The sequence below is a fragment of the Cervus elaphus genome, chromosome 12 (assembly GCF_910594005.1).
Source record: "Cervus elaphus chromosome 12, mCerEla1.1, whole genome shotgun sequence".
NCBI lineage: Eukaryota > Metazoa > Chordata > Mammalia > Artiodactyla > Cervidae > Cervus > Cervus elaphus.
Genome location: NC_057826.1, coordinates 55,202,446 through 55,228,836, shown reverse-complemented (window position 1 = coordinate 55,228,836; position 26,391 = coordinate 55,202,446). Strand labels below are relative to the sequence as shown.

The 26,391-nt window shown below is 46.2% G+C and overlaps 1 protein-coding gene and 1 pseudogene across 1 annotated transcript in view; one reads left to right on the top strand and one right to left on the bottom strand.

Moving 5' to 3' along the window:
* Positions 1-315: 315 nt before the first annotated feature.
* LOC122705647 lies at positions 316-3,731 on the bottom strand (annotated as a pseudogene).
* Positions 3,732-4,474: 743 nt separating this feature from the next.
* The window catches only part of LOC122705646 (death-associated protein kinase 2-like), a 122,044-nt gene continuing 100,127 nt past the window's right edge, over positions 4,475-26,391 (top strand). The window contains exons 1-2 of the mRNA XM_043921072.1: positions 4,475-4,625; positions 22,999-23,099. Coding sequence (XP_043777007.1) covers positions 4,475-4,625; positions 22,999-23,099 — 252 coding nt within the window. The remainder of the gene's footprint in view (positions 4,626-22,998; positions 23,100-26,391) is intronic.

The following is a 26,391-nucleotide window of genomic DNA, read 5'->3' as shown; positions in this document are numbered from 1 at the left end:
CTGGGCAGACATAGACAGGCACTTGTTCTAAATACTGTGGGCCCTTACCCTCACAGTTACGGGTGAATAAGCCGTAGGAGCCATGAGCAAAAAAGTTGGTCAGTTGGCTGGGACCATGGAAGCCGTTATTGTCGGCCGCCAGGACGCACAAATCAAAGGTCAGTATGGGCCACCATGTCCTGTTGGGGGCTACGTTGGAACTCGAATTAAGTATTTCTCCAGTCTCAGGTTTGTAGACTATCCAGGTCATGTTAACCGGATGATGAGGATTGGCTGAGACAACCCCCTGGAAGGCTGCCCAGAGTACAAAGTACCTTAAGAGGGAGATGCTTCTTTGGGGCGTTTCCAGAGTTTTAGCTTGAGTGGATTGTCCAGATGTTTGGAGACTCTCCATTGTGGCAGAACCTCGTGGAGGTCGGTGAAAGGATCAGCAGGCCTCACATTCGAGAAGTGGACCCATGTTGAAATACCATCTACCTTGAGGGCCGTTGGTGTGACTAGGATGACAGAGTAGGGTCCTTTCCAGCATGGTTCGAGGGTGCCTGAGTGGTGTCTCTGCACACAGACCCAATCTCCTGGCCGAAAACGATGTGGTTCAGGCAGTGGCTTGGTGAGGTATAAGGCTTCTAGCCGTTTCCAAATGTCCTTGTGCACTCATTGGAGGAGTCGGAGAGAGGAAAACAGAGCATCAACAGGCAAGTCGGCTACTAAATCAGCCTTTAAACTAGGTACAATAGGGGGAGGTCTCCCGAACATAATTTCAAAGGGGGTTAACCCGAACATGTAAGGTGAGTTCCGCACCCGGAACAAGGCAAAGGGGAGGAGCGCCACCCAGTCCCCGCCAGTCTCTAGGGTTAATTTGGTCAAGGTCTCTTTTAAAGTTCTGTTCATTCTTTCTACTTGCCCTGAACTCTGGGGTCGATAGGCACAATGTAATTTCCAATTTGTCCCCAGAACCGCCGCCAGTCCCTGACTTACCTTGGAGACAAAGGCGGGACCGTTATCGGAACCTACCTGTGCAGGGAATCCGAACCGCGGCAGGATCTCCTCTAAGAGTTTTTTTTGTTACTACCTGGGCTGTCTCCTTTTTTGCTGGGCAGGCCTCTACCCATCCAGAAAAGGTATCTATGAAGACTAGCAGGTATCTATATCCTTATTGTCCCGGTTTTACCTCAGTAAAGTCTACTTTTCAGTAGGCACCAGGGCGTGTTCCCCTTTCTCTGGCTCCTTTAGTTGCTCCTGAAGTCTTGGTTGGGTTTGTTAGCAGGCAAGCCTTACAGTCTGAGGCAATGTTTTCTATTTTCGCCCCGTAGTCTTTGACAACAATCGTTGCAGTTCCGATGAGATCCTGCATTTTTTTTCGCGTTGGTCACAGCCGCAACCGCATACCTTTGTCCATTTTGTACGAAGCTGCTCCCATCCGTGTACCAAGTCAGTTCAGCATCCGGAACGGTGACGTCTTTCAGATCAGCTCAGATCCCACATACCTGAGCCAGGATGTCAGCACAGTCACGTAGTGGAGCGTCCAGGTCTGGATCCGGCAGGAGTGAGGCTGGGTTCAAAGTAGATGGCGGCTGAAAAATGATCTTGGTAGGGTTTAGTAGTAGTCCCTGGTAATGGGTCAGTCTAGCGTTACTGATCCATCAATCTGGAGGCTGTCTCAATATACCCTCTATGGCATGTGGGGTTGTTATTTGCAGTTCTTGTCCCAGGGTTAATTTGCCAGCGTCTTTTACTAACAAGGCCACAGCAGCCACCATACGCAAGCAGGGGGGCCATCCACTAGCCACAAAGATATGCCACTGGTCTTTTCCAAACTCCAGTTTCTGGAGTAACACACCTTTGGCTACCCCTCTGTTCTCATCTACATAGAGAAGGAAGGGCTTAGTGATGTCAGGTAGACCTAGGGCAGGGGCTGACAAGAGGGCTGCCTTAATGTCCTGGAAGGCTTTATCCATTTCCTCTGTCCAGGCAAATGGTATAGTCTCTTTTGTTGCCTGGTATAGTGGTTTTGCCATTTCAGCAAAACCTGGGATCCATAATCTACAGAATCCAGCGGACCCCAGAAATTCTCTAATTCCGCGTTGACTCTGGGGCTTAGGGATCTTTAACACAGTCTCTTTTCTAGCTTTGGACAGCCACCGCTGTCCTTCTTTTAATATGTATCCCAGGTAATGAACCTCTTGTCTGCCAATTTGTGCTTTCTTTGTGGAGGCCCGATATCCCAGCTCACCTGAAGTATACAGCAAGTCTCTGGTTGCCTCCAGACAGGTTTGTTGGGATTCTGTGGCCAACAAAAGGTCGTCCACGTACTGTAGCAAGGTAACCCATGGGTGTTGGATACGGTAGTCACCCAGGTCCTCAGGTAATGCTTCGTCGAAGATCGTGGGCGAGTTCTTGAATCCTTGTGGTAGTCTCGTCCAAGTTAGTTGCCCATGAATGCAACTAATGCAGTGGGTAGGGGCAGTCTGGTATGACCATGAAAGAGTGGGATACCCAGCCCGTGCTCAGATCTAGGTTTCTTCGGGTAGTCCATGAATATTTTTTCATACCAGTGGCCCCCTGCACCCATGAAGTCTTTGAAGAGAGTTTTCCCCGTGGGTCAAGCAGGACAGAATGTTCGGCCCCAGTGTCCACTAAAAACTCAATTGGGGTCCCCTCCACTTTTAAGGTTACCCTGGGCTCGGGGAGGGGTTCTGGGCCCCGTCTCCCCTAGTCTCTCAGGTCCTCCAGAGCCAAACCGTTGGTTCCTTGTTTGAACTTTTTAGGGCAATCCTTAACCCAATGTCCTTCTTTTTTACAATATGCACACTGGTTCCATCCTAACTTTGGTTTTCCCTGGGGGTTAGGTTTCGGCTTACCTTCTGCCAGTTGTTTCAATCTCTTCTCTCGTTCGTTCGGCTGGGCGCTGGTGGCGGCCAGGAGAATGCGAGCCATATTTCTGGTCTGCCAGTCGGCGGCTCTAGTCTGCTTCTCTTCAGGTGTCTCTTGGTCATCATAACCTTTCTCTGCTACTGCCATCAGATCTTGAATAGATTTTTCACCTAATCTATCTATCTTCTGTAACTTCTTCCTTATATCTGGGGCTGACTGATTAATAAAATGCATCATTAAGGCTGACCTAGTATCCTCCGCCTCAGGGTCCATGGGAGTGTACTGACGGAATGCGTCCATCAGTCTCTCCAGGAACGCCGCAGGACTCTCTTCTCTCCCTTGCTGTACATTACCTACCTTAGCCAAATTAGTGGGCCTGCGAGCGGCCGCTTTGAGACCCCCCAACAGAGTCTGGCGGTAGACCCGGAGCCGCTCCTTACCTTCCGCCGTGTTATAGTCCCACTGTGGCCTAGACAAAGGGAAGGAGGAGTCAATCGTCGCAGGGTTAGCCTGGGTTGCCCATTATCTCCTGGCACCAGTTTCCGCGCCTCTAGCTGGATCCTTTCTCTTTCTTCTCTGGTGAATAATATCTGGAGTAGCTGCTGACAATCGTCCCACATAGGTTGATGAGTAAACAGAACAGTTTCTAACAAATTAATAAGCTCTTTAGGTCTCTCTGAAAATGGGGCGTTCTGGGTCCTCCAATTGTATACATCACTAGTAGAAAAGGGCCAATATTGAAGGGGCTGAACTCCATCAGCATCAGGGGGACCCAGAGCCCTGAGAGGAAGAATAGCTGCTGAAGTAGAGTCGGCAGGCCCCCCAGGGGAGGCGGCCCTACGATTTCGGGTGTTCATTGCAGGTCCTCCCCCAGCCACTTCTGGAGAAGGTTGGGGAAGTGGAGGTTCGGGCTGAATAGGAGGGGGGAGAGAATATGGTGGAGGTGTGATAAGGAGATCAAGAAGAGTCTAATCCTCCTGCAGAACAGGGGCAGAGGGGGCAGCCAGAGGCTCTTCCTTTTCTTCAGCCACTTAGATCTCCGTGACATCTTCCTGTGGAGGTAAAAAGGGTTGGATCCAAAGGGGTGGGCTGACTATTAGATCTTCCCAAATCAGGATATATGGGACCTGGTCGGGACGTATGCTTCGAGGTCTGAGGATGATTTCTCGGACTCTCCGGACAGTCCTTAAGTCGAACGTCCCTTCAGGAGGCCAGCCTACGTTAAAGCTGGGCCATTCAGTCCTGCAGAAGAAAATCATCTGAGATTTTGTAATTTCTAGATTCACGTTATGAGCTAGAGCTCTAACTTCTTTGAAATGCTTAGTTATTAAGGTCAGCGGAGAGCATCTAGATTGGGTCTTTCCCATCGTCAGTCAGTCACACAATGAACAAACAAGACGACACACCAGACAAATAACAGAGCGCACAATTCCGAAAACAAAAGGTACAGAGTATATCAGATGTATATCAGATATATATATATATAGGACTACTGAGTGGGAGCTGGAAGACGTCTCTTCCTGCTCCCTGCTGGAGACCGTATCGGCGCGTCCGCCTAGGTTTAAGTCCAGCTACAGAGCGGGGCCCCTTACAGGTACAGATGCAGCTGCTGCTACTGCTTACCGGCCGTTTGTCCTCCGAAGCGCGGGTCCTGGAGAGTCTGGGGGATCCCGGACCAGCCCCCAAAATGTTGTACCCGGATCGTGGAATCCCACCAAACACCACAGGAGCCGCGGATCGATGCAAAAGCAGTGAGGAACTTTATTACAAGCTCGAGCAGGGACTCTCTTCACACAATGGCGAAGGAGTCCCCTGTGAAAGAGGTGAATCATTTTTATACTGTATAGCAGGGGAAGCGGGAAGGGAAGCTTAAGGGGATTGGTTAATTCTTCAACTAAGGGTGTCTTGTTAGCTACTGATTGGTGGGTTAGAGTAAGGGGGGAGGGACTTTCCTGTCCTCCCCTGATTGGCTCGTTGAGTTTCTTTCTCTTTAAATTTCGTTTTCTCTCCTCAGGAGGGGGTTTTACTCAAAATGGCGGTGCTATCCTAAAATGGAGTCGTTTGGGTTTCACATTTCACACTGGAAGTTCACGGTTCACGTATTGCTGAAGCCTGGCTTGTCCACTATATTAATATTATATCTAAGTGAATTTGTGCTTTATCCACCATAACAGCATCTACATTCAAGTGAAAAATAGAGGTCCATAAATTCATGAGTTATCCAGTCCCATCTCTGGCAAAGTCAACAAATTTTTTCAGAAAAGGGCCAGATAGTAAATTTTTACGTGTTGCCTCTCTGTTGCAAGTATTCAACTCTGCTCTTCTAGCACATAAGCAGCCAGGAGTATGTAAATGAATGAATGTAGCTGTGTTCCAATAAATTTTATCTGTAGACACATTTGAAGTTCTTTTCATTTTCATGTCATGAAATATTCTTTTGATTTTTTTAACCATTTAAAAATATTTTTAAAAAATCAGCTGATTTCTCAACAGAAAGTCTACGAGCCAGAAAAGAATGGCATGATATATTCCAAGTGATGAAAGGGAAGAACCTACAACCAAGAATACTCTACCCAGCAAGACTCTCGTTCAGATTTGATGGAGAAATCAAAAGCTTTCCAGACAAGCAAAAGTTAAGAGAATTCAGCACCACTAAGCCAGTTTTACAACAAATGCTAAAGGAACTTTTCTTTAGGCAGGAAACACAAGAAAAGGAAAAGATCTACAAAAATAAACCCTAAAAATAAAAAATCCCTAGCTTGTGTGTTGCGCAAAAGCAAGCATTGAACTGGATTTGGCCTGTGGGCCATTTGTCAACCCGTGATCTATAAGGATGACTCAGTCTTTTTGGAAGGGCTCAGACGTTTTTAAAAAGCTTATAAAACATATGGAATAGACCCTTTCCCTAGAGGGAAAAGGCACACACTGAAAACTCTGTAGATGGCTCCAGAGCTTTCAAGAATTTGCTAAGTAGTCAATAACCCTGGTCTCTAATTCATGCTTGCTGAGCCCTTGGGCTTCCCATTCCTTTAAGACCTCAGAGCCACAGCCAGTCATGACTGGGAGTCATTATCTACCTAGACTGTAACAACCAAGCTTTCTCAGCTCCACCTGAAGTGACTGCTATGTGACCCAAACTGCAGACATCTCCAACAGGATACAATTATCAGTAATTGGGGTGGGGGGGTACTCTCTGTTAGGAAGGGGAAGGATTGCTGTAACAGTGGCCTTACCTTCATGGCCCAGTTGGTGACCCTCCTGTGTTAAATACAACCACAGAAAACAAGCCAGTGAACTATAAGGAGTGAACCTCATCACTGACGCAGAACTGCTAGAAACACTATATTTTAAGTTGCAGGTGGGTGCTGAGTGTGTTATGTTACTGTGTTTTCTTAAATTTTTATTTGTTTATTTTGGCTCTACTGGGTCTTCGTTGCTGTGAGGGCTTTCCTCTAGTTGCAGAGAGCAGAGGTTACTCTCTAGCTGTCGTAAGTGGGCTTCTCGTTGCACTGGTTTCTCTTCTCTTCTCGATAGTGTGCCCTAGGGCACAGGCTTAATAGTATGGTGCAGCGGACTTACTTGCTCCGAGGCATGTAGAATCTTCCTGGATCAGGGATCAAACTGGTGTCTCCTGGGTTGGCAGGCAGATTCTTCACTGCTGAGCCACTAGGGAAGCCCTGTTATTTTATTTTTTACATCTAAATATATGGAATATTTTGTAAATAAAATTTTTAAAAACCCACTGGATCTCGCCTGGGCCAGTGGTTGTCTTCGATTCAGGTTGGGCGGCCTATAGAGGTGAACTCAGTCCTTGTGTGAACTTGTTTGGGAGAGATGAGCTAGGGGAAGGGGGAAGGTAGCAGCTACAGTGTGTTCTATGATATTCTCTCTGAGGGTTATTAGTATCACCCAGACCTTTGATCCTCACAATGGAGGTGGATCAGGGCACAAACCCTGCTATCAACAAGATGTTCTAATCTTGAACTTAGCCACTGTGTGTCCTTGGCCAAGTAACCTAATCCCTGTCCTTTAGTTACCTCATGTATGAAATGAGGATGATAAAAGTACCTATTTCATAGGACTGTTACGAGGATTAAGAGGGAATGCTTGTAAGTGCTGAGCACAACGCCTGGAACACAGTAAATGCTTTATTGTTTGTTTTAGTCGCTAAGTCGTGTCCGACTCTTTGTGACCCCATGGCTCCTCTGTCTAGGGGATTTCCAGGCAAGAATACTGGACTGGGTTGCCGTTTCCTTCTCCAGGGGATCTTCCTGACCCAGGGATTGAACTCTCGTCCCTTGTTGTCTCCTGCATTGGCAGGTGGATTCTTTACCACGGAGCCACCAAGGAAGCCCAAATGCTTTATTAGTGTTTGTTAAATAAAAATAGATAAGAGGGGAAATTCCTGGCAGTCCAGTGTTTAAAACTTGGCGCTTTCGCTGCCGTGGCCCGAATTCAATCCCTGGTTGGGGAACGAAGATTCCGCAAGCCGCTAAGAACAACAGCAACAAAAGCCTGAGGAGAGGGCCCCTTGGTTCTAAGTTCCTTGATTGAGACGCGAGTTTTCCTCCCTGGCTGGGTGCTATTACTTGAGAACCACCAGAGGGCAGCAGAGCAGAGGCTTCTAGGTTTCCAGCTGATGATTCAACAGGACTTGAAGAGCCCTGATCGGCGGCCCTGGGTGTTCTCCGCCTTCACCGGGATCTGCCTAGGGGCCCCCTACAGCCCACTCGCTCTCTGACTGGGCTGCTCCATACTGCGGGCATGGCGGTCTGCGCCTTTGTTCTGACAAGGGTGATCATCACAGAAGTCTTCCTCGGATGTGGAATTACTTTGCCAAAGGTTATAAGTAATTTTGAGGCTTTTGACACACATTAGCTGCTGAGTTGCCTTTCTTGTACTAACTGACACCCATCAAGAATGGGAGTTTTGTGTCCCTGCCTTGCACTAATTAATACTGTCCTGGTTATTATTATTTTATTTTTATATTTTCCCTTGCTACTTATTTTTTATTGGAATATATTGATAGTTGATTAACAATGTTGCCTTAGTTTTTGCTGTAAAAATCTTTGTCCAACGTAGAGGATTTTAAAATGTGACGTTTTATTTGCATTTGTTTGCTAAGATTAAATGTTAAAAAGATTTCTATTGAGATTTTTAAGAAATCATCTGTTTATAGCTTTTAGTTTTCTAAGATGTTCATTTAAAAAATCTCTTTATACAATATGGATATGAGCAGTTTCTGTCACACATACAAGTGTTTCCCAGTTTTTTGGTTGCATGGACACATTTAACGATTATTTATTTTGTTTTTGAATAAATGATACCTTAAAGTGGTTCAAACATCAAAAAGCATTGAAAGATCAGTGAAAAGATCCCTTCCCAACAATCTGCCAAGTTCTCACCCTTTCCAATAGGTTTCATGGGTAATAATTTCTTCCTTTTTGATCCAGAGAATTTTTATGCCTGTAAAATCCCATATATATCCCTTTGTACAAATGTTAGCATATATCATGCCAGATTCCATTGTTTTATAACTTCCTGTATTATTATTTTTTTACTGAATATATTTTGATGTATTCCCATAGCAATCTACAAAGAGCTTCCTCATGTTTTGTACAGTGTTATAGTGTTCTATGTATATATCATATTTTCTTTAGCAAGCCTCCTATTGATGGACATTTAGGTTTTTCCACTATTTCGCTCTTACAAACACTGCTACAATGAACAACCTTATACATACCTTTTATTACACATGGACAAGTGGATCTCTAGGATAAATCTCTGAAAATAAGTTTGCTGGGTAAAGGGTCTAAGTGTTTATAACTAAATGGATGCTGACCAATTGCCCTCAATAGAGACTGTGCTGATCTACATTCCTACCACCGATGTACTAATGTGCCTACGGCATCATCAAACTTTTAGATTTTTGTTAAACTAATATGTGAACACTTTTACCTCAGTGAAGTTTTAGTGAGTATTTCTCTCACTATGAGTGAGTTTGAGCATCTTTTTTATATGAGTAGAGACAGACATTTGTGTTTCCTTTTCTGTGAACTATTTTTGTTCATATCATTTGTCCATTTTGCTGATTAGTCTTTTCCTTAATGACTTGTAGGAAGTCTCTACATATTAGAGAGAAAGTAACCCTTTGTGATGTGTTGCAAGCTTTTTTGTTTTAGTTTGCCACTTATTTTTTACTTCTCTCTCTTTTTAGTGCCATGAAGAGTTTTTCATATTTTTGCATACTTGCATTTATCAACCGTTAATTTTTTGTATCCTGAATTTTTTGGTCATAATTAGGAAGGTCTTCTCTCCAAGGCTATAAAACATTTTTCCTATGGTTCTCTTTAATATTTTAACATTTCAACCTTTGAGCCATTTGGAATATATGCTGGTTTATAATCAGGAATAAAGCCAGCTCAGGTTTTTTTTTGTCAACTCAGTTTTTATCCAGATGGCTCATTATTGTCTTAATATTAGTTGTTGAATCTTATCCATGACCATTATTTTCAAATCTTATTTATGAATGATTACAGGGTTATTTTTTGTAATGACAAAGTACAACTTAATGTTTAACAATATGTAAAGTATAAAATAATTTATATTACATTCATTTAATGGAATCTCAGTGTTTTCAAGGCTCTTCAATTACATGTTAGAATTCTCAAGATAAATTAAGAAAAGCAAAATCAAAACAATAAATGCCAAGTGATCCCAATTAAAAGCAAGACTACTGTCTTGGCCAACAGGTACAAAAGAGTATCTGTCTTATAAAAACAGATGGAAGGAAATGCATTAAAATTTAAGAGTAGTTATCTCTGCCTTCCAAAAAAGTTTATTTGGAATGAAGACGTTTCTTTTGAATAATATGACAACCCCTGACAAGTGCTACTGAAAACATATACATGCAAAAAAAACCTTACAGCATACATGTCCTTTGTAAAATCATCTTATTTACTTATTTTAAAAAATACTTATTTTTATTTTATTTCTTTGGCTGCACCGAGTCTTAGTTGCAGCATGCGAGGTTTTAGTTGCATCATGTGGAATCTGGTTCCCTGACCAGGGATAGAACCCAGGCCACCTACATTAGGAACACAGAGATTTAGCTACTAGACCGCCAGGGAAGTCCCTAACACCATTTTAAAAATACATATATTTAAAGGTGGGAGATAAATAAAATGTATTTTTCCCCTTGGGAAAATGTCCTTTGATTCTATCCAAACTCCTAAGACTTGTACTGTGGCACCCTGTTCACATTCTTAGATGTCAAGAATGTGTTTTCTATTTCCTTTCCTCTTAGATGTTTCCTTTCTCTCCCTCAGCTCAGGGGACAATGTTTTCTTGTTATTCCAGGCTCACCTTGGTCATAATGAAAGGATTTAGCTTTACCAAAGGCCTCGGTCTTTGGCATTTCCTATGATCATTTCTTTGATCATAGAAGCAATGTAGAAACATAGCAAAACCAAAAAGAAAGGTAAAAAAAATATAAAATGCAAAATGGAAACTAGAGGTCTCCTTTTCCACCCACTCCAGTGTTATTCCTCAATGAAAACCACTTTGAACAATTTTTAGTTTTAGTTGTTCTGCGAATTATCATAATAAATATTATGTTTTACTTTTTTTAGAATGTATTTATTTTTGGTTGTGGTGGGTCGTCGCTGCTGTGGTGGTGCAGGGGCTTCTCACTGCGGTGCTCCCCTTGTTGTGGAGCACCGGCTCTGGAGCACCGGCTCAGTAGTTGTGGTTCACAGGGCTGAGTTGCTCCGGGGCATATGGATCTTCCTGGACCAGGCATAGAACCTGTGTCCCCTGCTTGACAGGTGGATTTTTATCCACTGGACCACCAAGGAAGTCCTTTCTCCAGCTTTAAATTTCGAAAAATCTCAGACTTACAGAGAAGTTGCAAGAATTCATCCAGATCTTTCAATTGTTAATAGTTTTTTCTCACTCTACATATATACATACTCTTTTTGCTGAACCATTTGAGGAACAGTTATAGGCATGATGCCATTTCTCCCCAACATACTACAACATGCATGACTGAAGAGGAAGGACATTCTCCTCCATAACCACAATACAGTCCTCTCACTCAGAAAACACTGAATTGATTTGTTGTTCTTCAGTCACTCATTCATGTCCGATTCTTTGCGACCCCATGGACTACAGCATGCCAGGCTTCCCTGTCCTTCACTATCTTCCAGAACTTGCTCAGATTCATGTCCATTCAATCGGTGATACCATCCAACCATCTCATCCTCTCTTGCCCCCTGCTCTTCCTGCCTTCAGTCTTTCCAGGAGGAGATGACTATGTAATAAAATGTCCATATACAAATTTCTGCAATTGTCCAATAATGTCCCTCTAACTTTTTAAAAATCCAGGATCCAATCACTCGTCACATATTGATCTGAGTTGCTGTGTATTCAGCTTATGTAATGTAGAATAGTCTGGGTTTTCTTTCATGACGCTGGTTTTTCAAAGAGCTGTGCTGCTGTTTATAATAGCCAGGACATGGAAGCAACCTAGATGTGCATCAGCAGACAAATGGATAAGGAAGCTATGGTACATATACACAATGGAATATTACTCAGCCATTAAAAAGAATACATTTGAATCAGTTCTAATGAGATGGATGAAACTGGAGCCCATTATACAGAGTGAGGTAAGCCAGAAAGATAAACACCAATACAGTATACCAACTGTATAAAAAGATGGTAATGATAACCCTATATGCAAAACAGAAAAAGAGACGCAGATGTATAGAACAGACATGTGGACTCTGTGGGAGAAGGTGAAGGTGGGATGTTCTGAGAGAATAGCATTGAAACTAGTATACTATCAAGTGTGAAACAGATCGCCAGCCCAGGTTGGATGCATGAGACAAGTGCTCAGGGCTGGTGCACTGGGAAGACCCAGAGGGATGGGATGGGGAGGGAGGCGGGAGAGGGGATTGGGATGGGGAACACATGTACATCCATGGCTGATTCATGTCAATGTATGGCAAAAACCACTACAACAGTGTAAAGTAATTAGCCTCCAACTAATAAAAATAAATGAAAAAAAAAAGGAATTAAAAAATAAAATAAAATAAAACCTTTGCCCATTTTTAAAAAAACAAAACAAACAAACAAAGAAAAACAAAGAAGTGTGCTGTTTTGCAGAATGTTTCTCCATCTGATTTGTCTGATACTTTCCTCATGATTAGTTTCAGCTTCTATATTTTTGGAAGGAGTACTACATAGATGCTACACAGTACTATATAGATGCTACATAGACCTTTCTCAGTGCCACATATCAGTGGGCACATGAGGTCAGTTTGTCCTATTATTATTATTATTATTAGCTGTGTGGCATGTGGAATCCTAATCCCTTGACCAGGGATTGAACCCATGACCCCTGAGTTGGAGGCAAAGAGCCTTAACCACTGGAGCACCAGGGAACTCCTAGTGCTGTTATTATTGATGCTAAATGTGGACATTTTATTAAGGTGCTATCTGCCAGATTCCTGCATTGTCAAAGTACCTTTTCCCCTCTGTCATTAATGAGGAGTAATCTGTGGGGTGATACTTAGAAACGCTGTAAGCATCCTGTTTTCTAACAATCTTTCACTCAATGGTTGTAATATCCAATGATGAATCCTGCTTTAATCACTCATTACATGTGGTGGTAAAGCACTGGCTTTTCTAATTCCATTATTTCTTCTACACTTATAAGTTGGCATTTTTCTATGAGAAATAGCTTTCCTTTCTTTCCTTAGCCTTGCTTTAATTTTTATTTTTAAATATCAGATTAGGGACTTCCCTGTTGGTCCAGTGGGCTTCCCTGGTAGCTCAGTTGGTAAAGAATCAGCCTGCAATGCAGGAGACCCCGGTTCGATTCCTGGGTTGGGAAGATCCCCTGGAGAAGGTAAAGGTTATCCACTTATTCTGGCCCAGAGAATTCCATGGACTGTATAGTCCATGAGGTTGCAAAGAGATGGACAAGAATGGGCGACTTTCACTTTCACTTGTTGGTACAGTGGCTAAGACTCCATGCTCCCAATATAGGGACACAGGTTCAATCCCTGGTAGGGAAGTAGATCATGTATGCTGCAACTAAAGATTCCACAGGCCACAACTAAGACCTGGCACAGCCAAATACATAAGTAAAATTTTTTAAAAAATGGGTTTTTGGAATGTAAAATTACACATCAATAAAGTTGCTTTTTAAAAAGTTATCAGATTAGAACACATGCATAGCATATTCATGCTATGATATTCAGTATGCTATCATCTATTCCCATCATTATTTATTTCAACACCCAAATTATTCCAAATCTGGCCAGTAAGAGACTCTTCCATCTGGTTCCCTTTTTCTCCATACAGTAATTCCCATCCATTTTGGAGCACTTTCTTACTTTCCAGCACAAGATATTCTAGGTTCATCTTGTCTTCTCCCTGCCCAGACTCCAGTATCAGTCATTTCCCTTAGGAGTCTTCCATTATAAACATCATATAAACTACAGCAAATTCCCTTCCTTCTACCTTAACTCCCCTTGCCACTTCCCAAATTTGATAGGTATTTACTTTTTGTGTTGTCAAGATGTATACCATTACATTTTGATCTGCACTTATAGTTAAACTAATTCATTCTTTTTTTTTAAGCATTAATTTTCTTAAATTTTTTATTTTCTATTGGGGGATAGTAGATTAACAGTGTTGTGACAGTTTTAGGTGAACAGCAAAGGGACTCAGCCAGATGTATACATGTATCCATTCTCCCCCAAACTCTTCTCCCATCTAGCCTGCTACATAACATTGAGCAGATTTCCTCATGCTCCATGGTAGGTCCTTCTCGGCTATCCATTTTAAACATAGCAATGTGTCCATGTCCATCCCAGACTCCCCAAGTATCCTTTCCCCCCATCTCTCTTCCCCGGCAACCATAAATTCGTTCTCCAAGTCTGTGAGTCTCTTTCTGTTTTGTAAGTAATAAACTATTTCCTTCTTTGCTTATAGGTTACTTCAAAATTTAAAATCAATAATATGTAATTATTTAAAACCAATAATATTGAAATAATATGTAAAACCAATAACATATGTAATTCCTATCGGAAACAATTATGCATTCGATCTCACATTTTTGTGTAGATTTGAGTCTTTTAGAGGGGCTTGTTAAAGATTCCCATTCCTCAGCCCCATCCCCGGAGTTCTGAATCAATACAGTTAAGGGGTCTGATGAATCTAAAACATTCTGAAGAAACAGGATTGGGTGCATAAAGAAGGAAATATAATCCTATATCACTGAAATTTGGCTACTTGATTGAGAAGTCTTGGTCAGCCCCTAAAGAATTAGGAATTATTTTCTTTCCAGCTGTATTCCATTTTTCTGGATCATACACAGCCCAGGCTATAGCTTGGATCCCATATCACGCTGTTTTTGGATACTTTAAACATTTCTACACTTTCTAGAGTAATTTTTTCACATCGGATACATGTAGTAAAATTTCTAAGCCATTTTGCAAGAATAGCTTCATTTTACTCTCATACTTAGTGGACAGTTTGGTTTGATAAGTGGGAAGTTTGCTGTTGTTCGGATTGATGTTCTTCTTGAAACAAGGTGTTTTTCATCCTCTGGATTCTTTTAGGATTTTTTTCTTTATTATTAGGGTTTTGAAATTTCATTTTGATGTGCCTTGGTATAGATATTCTTTTAGTCTGAAGATTTTTGTTGTTTGTTGTTCAGTCGCTAAGCCAAGTCTGATGCTAGGAGTTAGGAGTTAGATCTCTTTTAAGTATTCCTTTGGATATATGATAATTATCACGGTTGGGTTTTCTTGTCACCGTCTCTTCCAGAAGACTTAAAAGATCAACAAGAGAGGATGGAATATCTTTTTAAAACTCTGGATTCTTAATCTCTAGCACCGTGCCTGGCACAAGTCACAGTGGCCAATAAATGCTTGTTGAATGTGTGATTGTGCAATATTCTGAGCAATAAAGTCTTAAATTAGGAGATAACTTGCCCCATGGTTCATATAGTACACTGGTTAACAAACTAAGAAGCCTTTGACAGATTGAACAAAGATAGCGAGATTGTAAAGCTACAGCAGATTCCTTCTAGATCAGACTGCCTTTTCCCTAAGCCTGGGTTTTGTTGTTGTTTAGGCACTCAGTCGTGTCGGACTCTTTTGCGACCCCATGGACTGTAGTCCACGAGGCTCCTCTGTCCATGGGATTTCCAGGCAAGAATACTGGATTGGGTTGCCATTTCCTTCTTCCGTGGATCTTCTTGACCCAGGGATTGAACCTGCATCTCCTACACTAGCAGGTGTATTCTTCTATCACTGAGCCCCGAGGAAAGCCCATTTATTTCTTTAGCCAAAGATAATTTTCTTATTCTTCTTTTTTAAAACGATTTCTCCCTTTTAATTTTATCTCTTCTCTTCTAATACTAATTTTAGACCAATATTGACTTCTTAGGTCTATTTCTGAATATTTCTCCATATTTCCTGTTTTGTTCTGTTTTTGGAGACTTCTTTATTTTCCAGTTTATAAACTGTGTAAGTGGGTTGTGTGTGTTGTTGGTCTAGCTTTCCTGTTGGGGCCTGGGTATGAGGCATGCAAGTCGGGGACACACTACCAAAAACTAGAGTTTTGCTCCAAGTATAATGTATGATTGGGTATTTTACCTCTAGATGACGTTGTCTTTCTTTTCCTGACCTCTGTCCCTCAGAGAGCGCGAGAGTTGCCTCTGCTCTGCTTCTCATGAGGGCCCCACTGCCCTCACTAGGCTGTTTCCCTAGGCGGGTTCTTCCTCACAGAGACATTCTCACTCATTATCCCAAATCCAAAGCTGTATCCTCCAGCAAGTGCTAGGTGGAACAATAGGGAGAGGAACCAACAGTCTTGCTGTGTCTGATGGGATACTGCTTGATTTATCCTGCTCACTCCTGCCCCCACCTCTACCACTTTTGCCCTTCCTAAAGTTAATGCAGAGCTTGGAGTTTTAGGGTGTGGCATACTTGGGGCTCTGGAGTCAGACGACCTGGATTCAAATCCCTTCTCTGTGGCAAGTCAACCATGTGAATCTTACTGTCTGATCTGTAAAATGGGGATTATAATATATACAGGCATCCATGCAGTAAGTGCTCAGTTATTCTTAGTGCCCGAGAAAACTATGAACTCTGATATGCTGAACGGTAATTTTATCTGCTTTTTTCCTGTCCATCTGATCCCACCTATTTTCTTTTTAGATTTTTTACCAAAGTAGCAAATGTACATTATTTTAAAGAACAAACACTTTGTAAGCTTTATAACTGGAAATCAGCACCCCTTGCTCCCTCCTGCCCCTCTCTCAAGCATCATTCCCTAGAAGCCACCAGTTGCAACCCTTGAAAGTTTTTTCATTATTCACCACCAAGTTTCCAAGAAACATTATTATAATGTCTTTCACTATTATTCAGTTTTACTTATCTATTGACTTCATCCTGTGAAACAGGGGTTAGTGCTCATACTTCTTTTCCCCACACTGCATTCCACTCTCCACTGAGATAAGATGCATGTTTATTCCCATTATTATGACTTGTAAATATTATTCCATAGCTTGAAGTTGAGCTCTAGTGTCTTGGGATGAACATTTCTTTACTTATACACCCTTCTGCTTCTTTCTAGGATTAGTAATCATTTTGTAATTTATTCATTAATATTTTTTTTCTATTTTTTGGCCACACAGCATGAAGGATCGAACCTGTGCCCCCTGCAGTGGAAGCACACAGACTTAACCACTGGACCATAGTTCCTGTGAAAGTGAAAGTCGCTCAGTCGTGTCCGACTCTGCGACCCTGTGGACTATACAGTCCATGGAATTCTCCAGGCCAGAATCCTGGAGTGGGTAGCCTTTCCCTTCTCCAGGCGATCTTCCCAACACAGGGATTGAACCCAGGTCTCCCGCACTGCAGGTGGATTCTTTACCAGCTGAGCCATAAGGAAAGCCCAAGAATACTGGAGTGGGTAGCCTATCCCTTCTCCAGTGGATCTTCCCAACCCAGGATTCAAACCGGGGTCTCCTGCATTGCAGGCAGATTCTTTACCAACTGAGATATGAGGGAAGCCCTGATCAGGGATCAAACCCTTGTTCACTAGTTCCCTGACCAGGGATCAAACCCTTGTCCCCTGCAGTGGAAGCATGGAGTGCTAACCACTACATCACCAGGGAATTCCAGGAAATTTTAAAACATATTTACTTGTTTAACTGCACCAGGTTGTAGTTGCGGCATGTAGGATCTAGTTCCCTGATTAGGGATCAAACGTGGGTTCCCTGTATTGAGAGTACAGAGTCTTAGCCACTGACCCACCAGGGAAGTCCCCAGAAAATGCTTTTAAAATGAATGTGAAAAAAAATAATAAAATGAATGTGGCTGGAATTGAACTGAGCCTTGGATAAATGAAGGGGAAAGGAAAAAAGTAATTCAGAGACTGTGGCAGGAACAATATGGCTGGAGAGATACGGCACAAATGACAGACTGACTTGAAAGAGGAAACCATCTGGTTTTGTTGGTTTTTTTTTTTTCTTTCTTTCTTCTTGGCTATACTGTACAGCATTCGGGATCTTAGTTCTCAGTTCCCTGACCAGGGATCCAACCCGCACCCCCTGCAGCAGAAGTGTGGAGGTTTAACCACTGGACCACCAGGGAAGTCCTAGTAACCAGCTGTTTGGGGAAGGAAGTGGACATTTGTGTTTTCTCAAATATTTTGTCTGGTCTGGAGAGAAAGGTTTAATTATTCCCATTTTACAGATGAGGCAGCTGAGGCTCAGAGAGGGGAAGTGACCTGCCCAGAAAGTGGCTGAATAGAAATATAATTAGACCTGTCTAATTCCTGAGCCTAGAGAAGATGATGGAATCCATAGCCCTAGAGGTGGGCATAGTTTGGGATCCCTGGTCAAGCACCCAATGTCCATGTCACCAACCTCTTGCCTAAACAGAAGGAGACAGCATGTGCCTCGATCCTGATTCCACAGTGTGACGCCTGTGCTGGCTCAGGAGGGAGTCGAGGCAGGAAATGGCAGGTGGTTTCACGCCCCCAGCCCTTGATACACACAGCTACTCCCAGCTAATGTGCTGTCCTTCCCTCACCTACCTCCTACTCTCCTGGTCCTCTTCTTTCAAGTTTGAATCAAGCCCCTCCTATCCTCAGGCCCCTCAGAATGCCTGCTGGAGTTGACTTGACACTTGACGGGGCATTAAACCTCTCCCTCCTCTACCAGCACCTGGCCCCAAGGGGTGCCCTTGAATGTCTGCAGAGTGAATGGGTGTGCGCATGTGCCTGGGGAATCCCTGTCCTCCAGGCTTCCAGAGAAAGGCAAAGCGTCTGATGCCCCAGCCCTGTTCTGTCTCTCCTCCCCTGCCCTGCTCTGTCCCACTGATGAGGTCAAGGCCTTGCTAAGTCCAGCCAGCCTAGAGGTCAAAGCAGCCACCTCTGTCTGCAGAAGCCAGTGGGCCTCCCGAGCAGGGCAGCCAAGTCTGCCCCATCCCCTGACCCTGCCGGGCTGGGTGTGGGAGAGCAGAGGGCGCAGGGCGCAGGGCAGGGTGGGCAGGGCCGGCAGGGCTGAGGAACCAGGCCACGGGGCCACCTTTGAGAGGAGGAGGCTACCTGCCTGCCGTCTACCCAGGGGGCAAGCCAGCTGGGCAGGAACCCCCTGTGCCCTCTCCTGAGCTGCCGTGAGAGCAGAAGAAAGCAGTCAGCTCTGGACCCACTGCATGCCTGCAGTCCAGTCTTCACTGGACACTTGCTTAGAGTCAGGCTGGGAGTGGGTGGGTTGTAAAGATGAGTAAGATCCGTCTCCTCCTCTAGTGGGGCTCACAGCAGACATTTAAGGGACACTAAAATATAGTAATACTCACTGAGCACTTAAGCGCCAGACACTGATCTAAGTGCACAGATAACCCATAACTAATGGGATGGTCACAACAATGCATGGGGATAATGAGACACAAAGAGATTGAGAAGGTTGCCTGGGGGGTTTTCCTGGCCATCCAGTGGTTAAAACTCTGTGCTTCCGCTGCGGAGGCCATGGGTTCCATCCCTGGTTGGGGGACTAAGCTTCTGCATGCCGCGTGACATGGCCAAAAAAATCAGACGAAGATTGTCCAGGACCACACAGTAGGTTGCGTGTTGGGAGCCACAGTAGGCATCTGGCAATGGGGTCCCTGCATTTAGCCCTCACACCACGTCTTCTATGCCAACCCCAGTGCTGGCTACCCCAGCCCACACACGCAGCATCTAAACCCTGGTCGTGCCTCCTCATCAGCAGGTTGATAGGCTCCATAAACTTGCTGTTGTTTAGTTACTAAGTTGTGTCCAATTCTTTTGTGACCCCAGGGACTCTAGTCTGCCAATCTTCCCAACCCAGGGGTCAAACCTGTGTCCCTTGCATCTCCTGCACTGGCAGGCAGATTCTTTACCACTCAGCCACCTGGGAATTTGCCCCTCTGTAAACGTTCCAGGCACCAACGTGTGTTTTAGGTCCTTTAGGGTATCACTGCTTTTGTTGCCCTTTACCATCCCCCATGATTACATCTGTCCTGTGGGCTTGTCTTCTCACCCTGTGGAAGCTTCAGGCTCCCAGGACTCACCGGTCTCACAGGCCCGTGGAGGGTTTTGCACAACACAAGTGCTCAGGTGTGGCTGTGGTTTGGTGGGCTGATGGAGGGTGCTTTCTTTTCCCTGGGTCTCTGGGACATGAACAAAGTCATGCTCAGCCTGGACACTGGAACCACCTGGGGAGTTTTAACCACTGCTGAAGCCCAGATCCCACTCCCAAGGGTCTGCTGTAATTGGTGTGGGGTGCTGCCTGAGTGTTAGGATTTTCAAACTCTCCTGGGGTGATTCTGATGTGCTTTCAGGGCTGAGAACTCCTTTAATGTAATGTGCCAGTAATTCACATTAACTGTACATCTCTCTGTCTGAGAGTAAGTGCTAGGCACTTGGGTACCCTTGGGAGACAATAGGAAACAAGACAGTTATGGTCCCTTACCTTGTGGCATTCACATTCTAGTAATTCAATTTAACAGACTTTGCTGGGTTGGGGATATCAGGAAGTGTATGGGTACAAATATGAACAAGGCGCTGTCCTTGCCCTTGAGGAGAAGAGAAGTGGACACTCATTACAAGTAAAATAGAGGAAAGGGAATGTCAATTGGCTAGAAACCAAGAGTGGTAGGGTTCACGGGAGGAGCCATCTAGAGGTGAGATCAGGGAAGTTTCCATGAAAGATATGATACATGAGAGGGCCCTTGAAGAATGGATAGGATTTTGTGGGATGGAATGAAGCAGTGATGATGGAAAGCCTTAAACAAAAACATGGAGGCAGGAACAGCCAATAAGCCAAGCTGGCAAGAGAGCAGACGTGCACACACAAGAGGGAAGAGGATGTGTGTACGCAGTGAGAAAACGCAGGTCAGAGCCTTCAATTCCAGGGGAGGCATCTGGATCCATGCAGGAGCTGAGGCTGAGTGCATAATTCTCAGCTGTTAACACCTGGACCTCCTCTTGACTTCATTCTGGAGTAGGCGTCCTTGCTGCCGCCACCCTCAGGGTCTCCCCTCCCCTGCCACTGTTGCCTTGGTCCCATGTTCAGTGTTCAGTCGCTGCCCTCCGCGTCTGATGAAGTCACTCCACCCCAAGCACAAAACGCATTTCCAGATGGTACCTCCCTAGGCAATGCGTTTGGCAGGTAGAGAGGAAAGAGCACCAAACAGAATCAGGAGGGGGCCTGGCTCTAATCCTAGTTCTGTCTCTTACCAGCTGTGTGACCTTGCGCAAGTCACTTCTCTTCTCTGAGCCTCAGTTTCCTCATCTGAAAAATGATCAGGCTGGATGGAATGATTGATAGTGACCCTTGCTGCTGCAGCATTTTTTGACTAGCTTTTGACTAGCACTTTTTGACTGCTGTGTGTCAATCCAAGAATGTTCACTTTGCCTTGGACAAGGACATTGCTGCCACAAAAGAGATATTAAGCATGAACTCGGAGGGGGAAGGGATGGCAAGGTGACATGTAGGTGCTTGGGCAACACAGCTGAGCCCAGCCTTGCATTCATCATAGTGCAGGGTCTGGCCATGTGAATAAAGACCCTTCCAGATGATTCCAGCCCCCAGCCATTCAAGTCACTCCCACCCACTCAAGTCTCCTTAGTTGAAACACCAGACATCCTAGAGCAGAGATAAGCCATATATACTGTGCATTGTCAGTGCTTCTAACCCTCAAAACATGAGTTGAACAAAACTGCTTCATGCCACAAGGCTGGGGTGGTTTGTTACACAGCAATAGATAACAGGAAATGGGGGAGGAGGTGTTTGAAGGGTGGTCTGAGGATGAAGGTTTCACCTTATGCTGGAGAAACTTTACTAGTGGGTATCCTCCTGAGTCCATTGACTTGGAGAGCCACCTCTGGTCTTGGATATTACTCAACTCAAGGTAGCCTGGTGCTCTTGGGAGTGATGGCTCAAAGCCTGTGCTGTCCTGGAAGGTTGTCAAGTTTATGGACAGGGAAGCCCGGGCATCTTTCTAGAGGCCGTCACAAATGCGGAGGTACCAGTCAGCTGGGGGGTGGGGGAGGGTTGGTTCATCTGTACATCTCAGCACCCCAGTATCTAGGAAGGCTAAACTGGAGACAGGGAGTTGCTCATGTGAGTAGAGCTCCTGTGTGTGTGTGTGTATGTGTGTGTGTGTGTGTGTGTGTGTGTGCGCTCAGTCATTAAATAGTGTCAGGCTCTTTTCAACCCCATGGACTGTAGCTTGCCAGGCTCCTCTGTCCATGGGATTTCCCAGCAAGAATACTGGTGTGGGTTGCCATTTCCTCCTCCAGGGGATCTTCCCAACCCAGGGATCCAACCTGAGGCTCCTAAATCTCCCGCATTGGCAGGCGGGTTCTTTACTGCTGAGCCACTGGGGAAGCCCCAGAGAGATCCTCTAGGTGCATCTTATACACTCTGTCTCATTTCAGCCCCACAGTAGTTCTGTTAGATGCTGTAAGAAGGGGTGTTTGCCTACTTTGCTGATGAAGAACAAGGTCAGGGACTTCCCTGGCAGTCCAGTGGTTAAGACTTCCCACTTCCACTGCAGGGGGTGGGAGTTCCATCCCTGGTGGGTGAACCTGCATGGCCAAAAAAAAAAAAAAAGAAAGGAAAAGGAAAAGAACTACACATTAATTAAAAAAAAAAAAAAAAAGAATAAGTTCAAGTGCCATGACCAAGACTGGGAATGGCAGAGCTTTGAACCAAATGAAAGACTGAATCTATGACTCCGTCCTCTGGGACTACCTTGAGGAGCCGCCTGGAAGGCCTAGGAGCGAGGTTCTGGGAAGGGGCCTTCATTACTTTAAACAGCCTCTTGTCTTGAAATAAGACCACTGAACTTCATTTACATTTTGTTTCCATTTCCTTCCACCACCCCTTCCATTCTCATTCCTTTTTCCTCCCGGGATTTTCGGCAGGAGGAAGAGAGGAACACTCCACTCCCCGGTCTTTCACTCGGGAAGGCAGGAGGGTGATGCGGGGCTTCACTCACCAACGTGCCAGGCAGGGCTGCGGGCACTGAGGCCAGGCCGCTTCCAAGTGGGGGTGGGGGTGAGCGGACGGGGAGGTGAGGAGGGAAGTGTCCCCCCACCCCCATCACGGCCCCCAGCCCACTGTGAACCGTGGCTGGTAAGGTTTCCGCTCTGGCTGGGAGGAAGGAAGAGGTCTGCTCCCTGGTGGGACTTCTCTCACGGTGCGTGCGTGGAAGCGGTGGACAAGGAAATACCGCTTTCTGAGTGATCTCGCCAGGCTATATCGACTGTATCAGCTCATGTACACCAACTTCCAGGTTAGGAGGTTAGCTGACTTGTTCAAAGCCACAAAGCATGTAAGCGGAGGAGTCCGTGAAAACGCCAGGTCTTGCGACTGGCTCTCGCCCCCTCTCCGGGAACCTCGGCTTTTGGAGGTGCTGGATCCGACCTGGCCAGGAGGCTTGCAGCCCTCACCCCAGGGTGCCCCGAGGGGACTCCCGGCAGGGGGCGCTCAGAGCCGGGTCTCGGGGCTCCGGGCGCGCGTCCAGCCGGCGCCTGGGACGGGGCCCGCCGCTCCGCCTCGGTGTCTCTGAGGGCGGGCGATCAGGGAGCGGAGCAGATCAGAGAGCAGCGCGCCCCGCCGGGCCCCCGGTGCCCACCGCGCTCCCACGGCCGCCGCCGCGCAGCCTCCCGCCGTGAGTAGCGCCCGTCTGCGAGCTCCACGGGCGGGATGGGGTGATCGGTCCGGGGCTGGGCAGGAGGAGACAAATTGCTCCGGGGCGTTAGCCGCCTATTCCCTGTCGCCGCCCCCGCCCCCCCCCCCCCTCCCCCCGGGTATGGCCAGCCTTGGCCTTGGGCGCTCTGGCCGGTCCTCGACCTCCGGGACCTGACTGCTGGGCCCCTAAGGCCGCCTGTGAAGTCTGGCCTTTTGACCAGAAAGATCGGGTGGGAGAGGGGGCAGACCCGGCGCCTCGGCGGGGAGGGGGGGTGGGGGCGGGGGTGGGAGATGGGAGAGAGACTTCCATCATGTTAGGACTCCTTGACGGGGGAGAGCACCCCAGATTTCCGGGAGGAGAGGGGATCTGGGCTTCTCAGCATCCTACACTTCACTTACCGCCTTCTCTTTGTGCGAGCAGCTGATGCGAGGAGGCTGCTCCATCCGTATCCAGTCAGCTTTCTCAGTGGCAGAAGGAAGCTGTGGTCCCCGACGTCTGGAGCCTGGGATGGGGCATGGTTAGGGTGGGCAGGGGGCCAGCCAGTAGGTCTGCAGCAGGTTGGGGTTTTGACCCCAGCGTATTGTCAGCAGTTGACCTGACTCCGGGCTAGGCATTGTGGATGGCTCATGGCATGTGTGGATCGGGCTGATCCTCACTGTAACTCTGCAAGGTGGAGGCTAGTCTTCTCACTTTGGGGAGGAGAGGGAGCCCAGAGGGGTGAGCAGGAGGCCATAGAGGTGGTAGGTTAGGAGGGCGCGCTGGAAGAGAGGATGCCTAACTGCTGCCTCACTGGCAGGTGGGAAGGTCCTAGGGGCAGGTGAAGAGAGCACATGCCCTTGTATTTGAGAATCCAGTGGGGGTGGCCCCTGGGTGGGGGGCAGCTGGAGGTTGCTGCTGTGTTTTCTGACATTGTGTTTCTCAACTGCTTTGTGTATGGCATTCCTTGGGAGAGTCCTGGAGACGGAGCGACGCTGGCACGTTGGCCTCTTCACTATTGCTTCCGGAGTCCTGTTCTTCCCCAAACCACCCATCTCCTGAGATGTGTTTTTAGCTTCTGAAGTGGTTCCATTCAGCAGCCTTGAGAGAGGCTTGAGCAGGGGCACAGGGGTGTGTGGATGTGAGTGGGTGTGGGACAAGTTTCCCACTGGCAGGAAGGAGACCTGAACTGACCCTGACCCACTCCCTGTTCAGTTCAGTTCAGTCGCTCAGTCATGTCTGACTCTTTGCGACCCCAAGGACTGCAGCACGCCAGGCTTCCCTGTCCATCACCAACTCCCGAAGCTTGCTCAAGCTCATGTCCATCGAGTCGGTGATGCCATCCAACCATCTCATCCTCTCTCGTCTCCTTCTCCTCCTGCCTTCAATCTTTCTCAGCATCAGGGTCTTTTCCAATGAGTCAGTGCTTCACATCAGGTGGCCAAAGTATTGGAGTTTTAGCTTCAGCATCAGTCCTTCCAATGAATATTCAGGACTGATTTCCTTTAGGATGGACTGGTTGGATCTCCTTGCAGTCCAAGGGACTCTCAAGTGTGCGCAGGAGTGTGTGGATGTGAGTGGGTGTGGGACAAGTTTCCCACTGGCAGGATGGAGACCTGAACTGACCCTGATACCCTCCCTGAGGGCTCCCCAGTTGTTAGATGTGGGAATGAGCAAGCAGGCTGCCCAGCAGAGCTGGACCTTCACCAGGAAGATAGGTTTCTCATGTCCCCTTAGGCAGGCAGCTGAGCTTCTCTGAGTCCAAGCTTCCTCATCAGAGATTGGGGTGTGTCACAGCCTCCAATGCGCGGAGGTGCGCTGTGATGTCGGACGCCCCTCCCCTCTGTTGACAGCTTCCTCAGAGCCTGATTGTGATGATTCTTCATGGGAGGGGGTGTAAGGGGACAATCGTGCTCCCATTTTACTTGCGCTGGGTGAGGATCTCTGAGAGTTCAGCAGGGTGGGCTTGGTCCCCTGCGGGAGGGGGAAGGTTGTAAGTAAGCTTAGTAAGGTTGAAATTTCCTTCTGAGATAATCCTTCAGCCTTGGAGGCCCTCTCCTAGGTTGTTCCTCAGGAGGCCACTGGCCTCCCAACCTTGGAGCCACTGTTGGAGGGTTGAGGTGCTGGTGACAAAAGCCAGGGGAAGAGCAGCTGGCATGGGCTGTGTGACTTTTAGCAAGTCCTTTCTCCTGTCTGGACCTCAGTTTCCTCTTCTTGCAAAACAAGTGGGTTTGACCAGACAGCAGTGGGTTTCAAACTCCTCCCACCCCCGAATTCTTACACAGAACCCTCAAGTATAGTGTAGATAAAGTGGAACTTCTCTAACTTCCCTTCCTCATGCAAGTGGCTCCTGAGTGGAGACTAAAAGTCCTCGAGGTTCCTCGAGGTCCCTTTTTGTGAGGTTCTAGAACGTCTGTGATATGCAGATGACATCACCCTTATGGCAGAAAGCAAAGAAGAACTAAAGAGCCTCTTGATGAAAGTGAAAGAGGAGAGTGAAAAAGTTGGCTTAAAGCTCAACATACAGAAAACTGAGATCGTGGCATCCGGTCCCATCACTTGATGGCAAATGGATGGGGACACAGTGGAAACAGTGGCAGACTTTATTTTGGGGGCTCCAAAATCACTGCAGATAGTGACTGCAACCATGAAATTAAAAGACGCTTGCTCTTTGGAAGAAAATCTATGACCAACCTAGACAGCATATTAAAAAGCAGAGACATTACTTTGTCAACAAAGGTCCGTCTAGTCAAGGCTATGGTTTTTCCAGTGGTCATGTATGGATGTGAGAGTCGGACTATAAAGAAAGCTGAGCACCAAAGAATTGATGTTTTTGAACTGTGGAGTTGGAGAAGACTCTTGAGAGTCCCTTGGACTGCAAGGAGATCCAACCAGTCCATCCTAAAGGAGATCAGTCCTGAGTGTTCATTGGAAGGACTGATGTTGAAGCTGAAACTCCAATACTTTGGCCACCTGATGTGAAGAGCTGACTCATTGGAAAAGACCCTGATGCTGGGAAAGATTGAAGGCGGGAGGAGAAGGAGATGAGAGAGGACGAGAAGGCTGGATGGCATCACCGACTCAATGGAGATGAGTTTGGGTAAACTCCAGGAGTTGGTGATGGACAGGGAAGCCTGGCGTGCTGCAGTCCATGGGGTCGCAAAGAGTCGGACACGACTGAGCGACTGAACTGAACTGAATTGAGGAAGTCTGTCTTAACTTTCAGAAATGTTGGAATGCCTGGAGCCAGTGGCCTGGGCTTCTAGCCAAATGGTGTATCCGTGCCCTCTGCTGT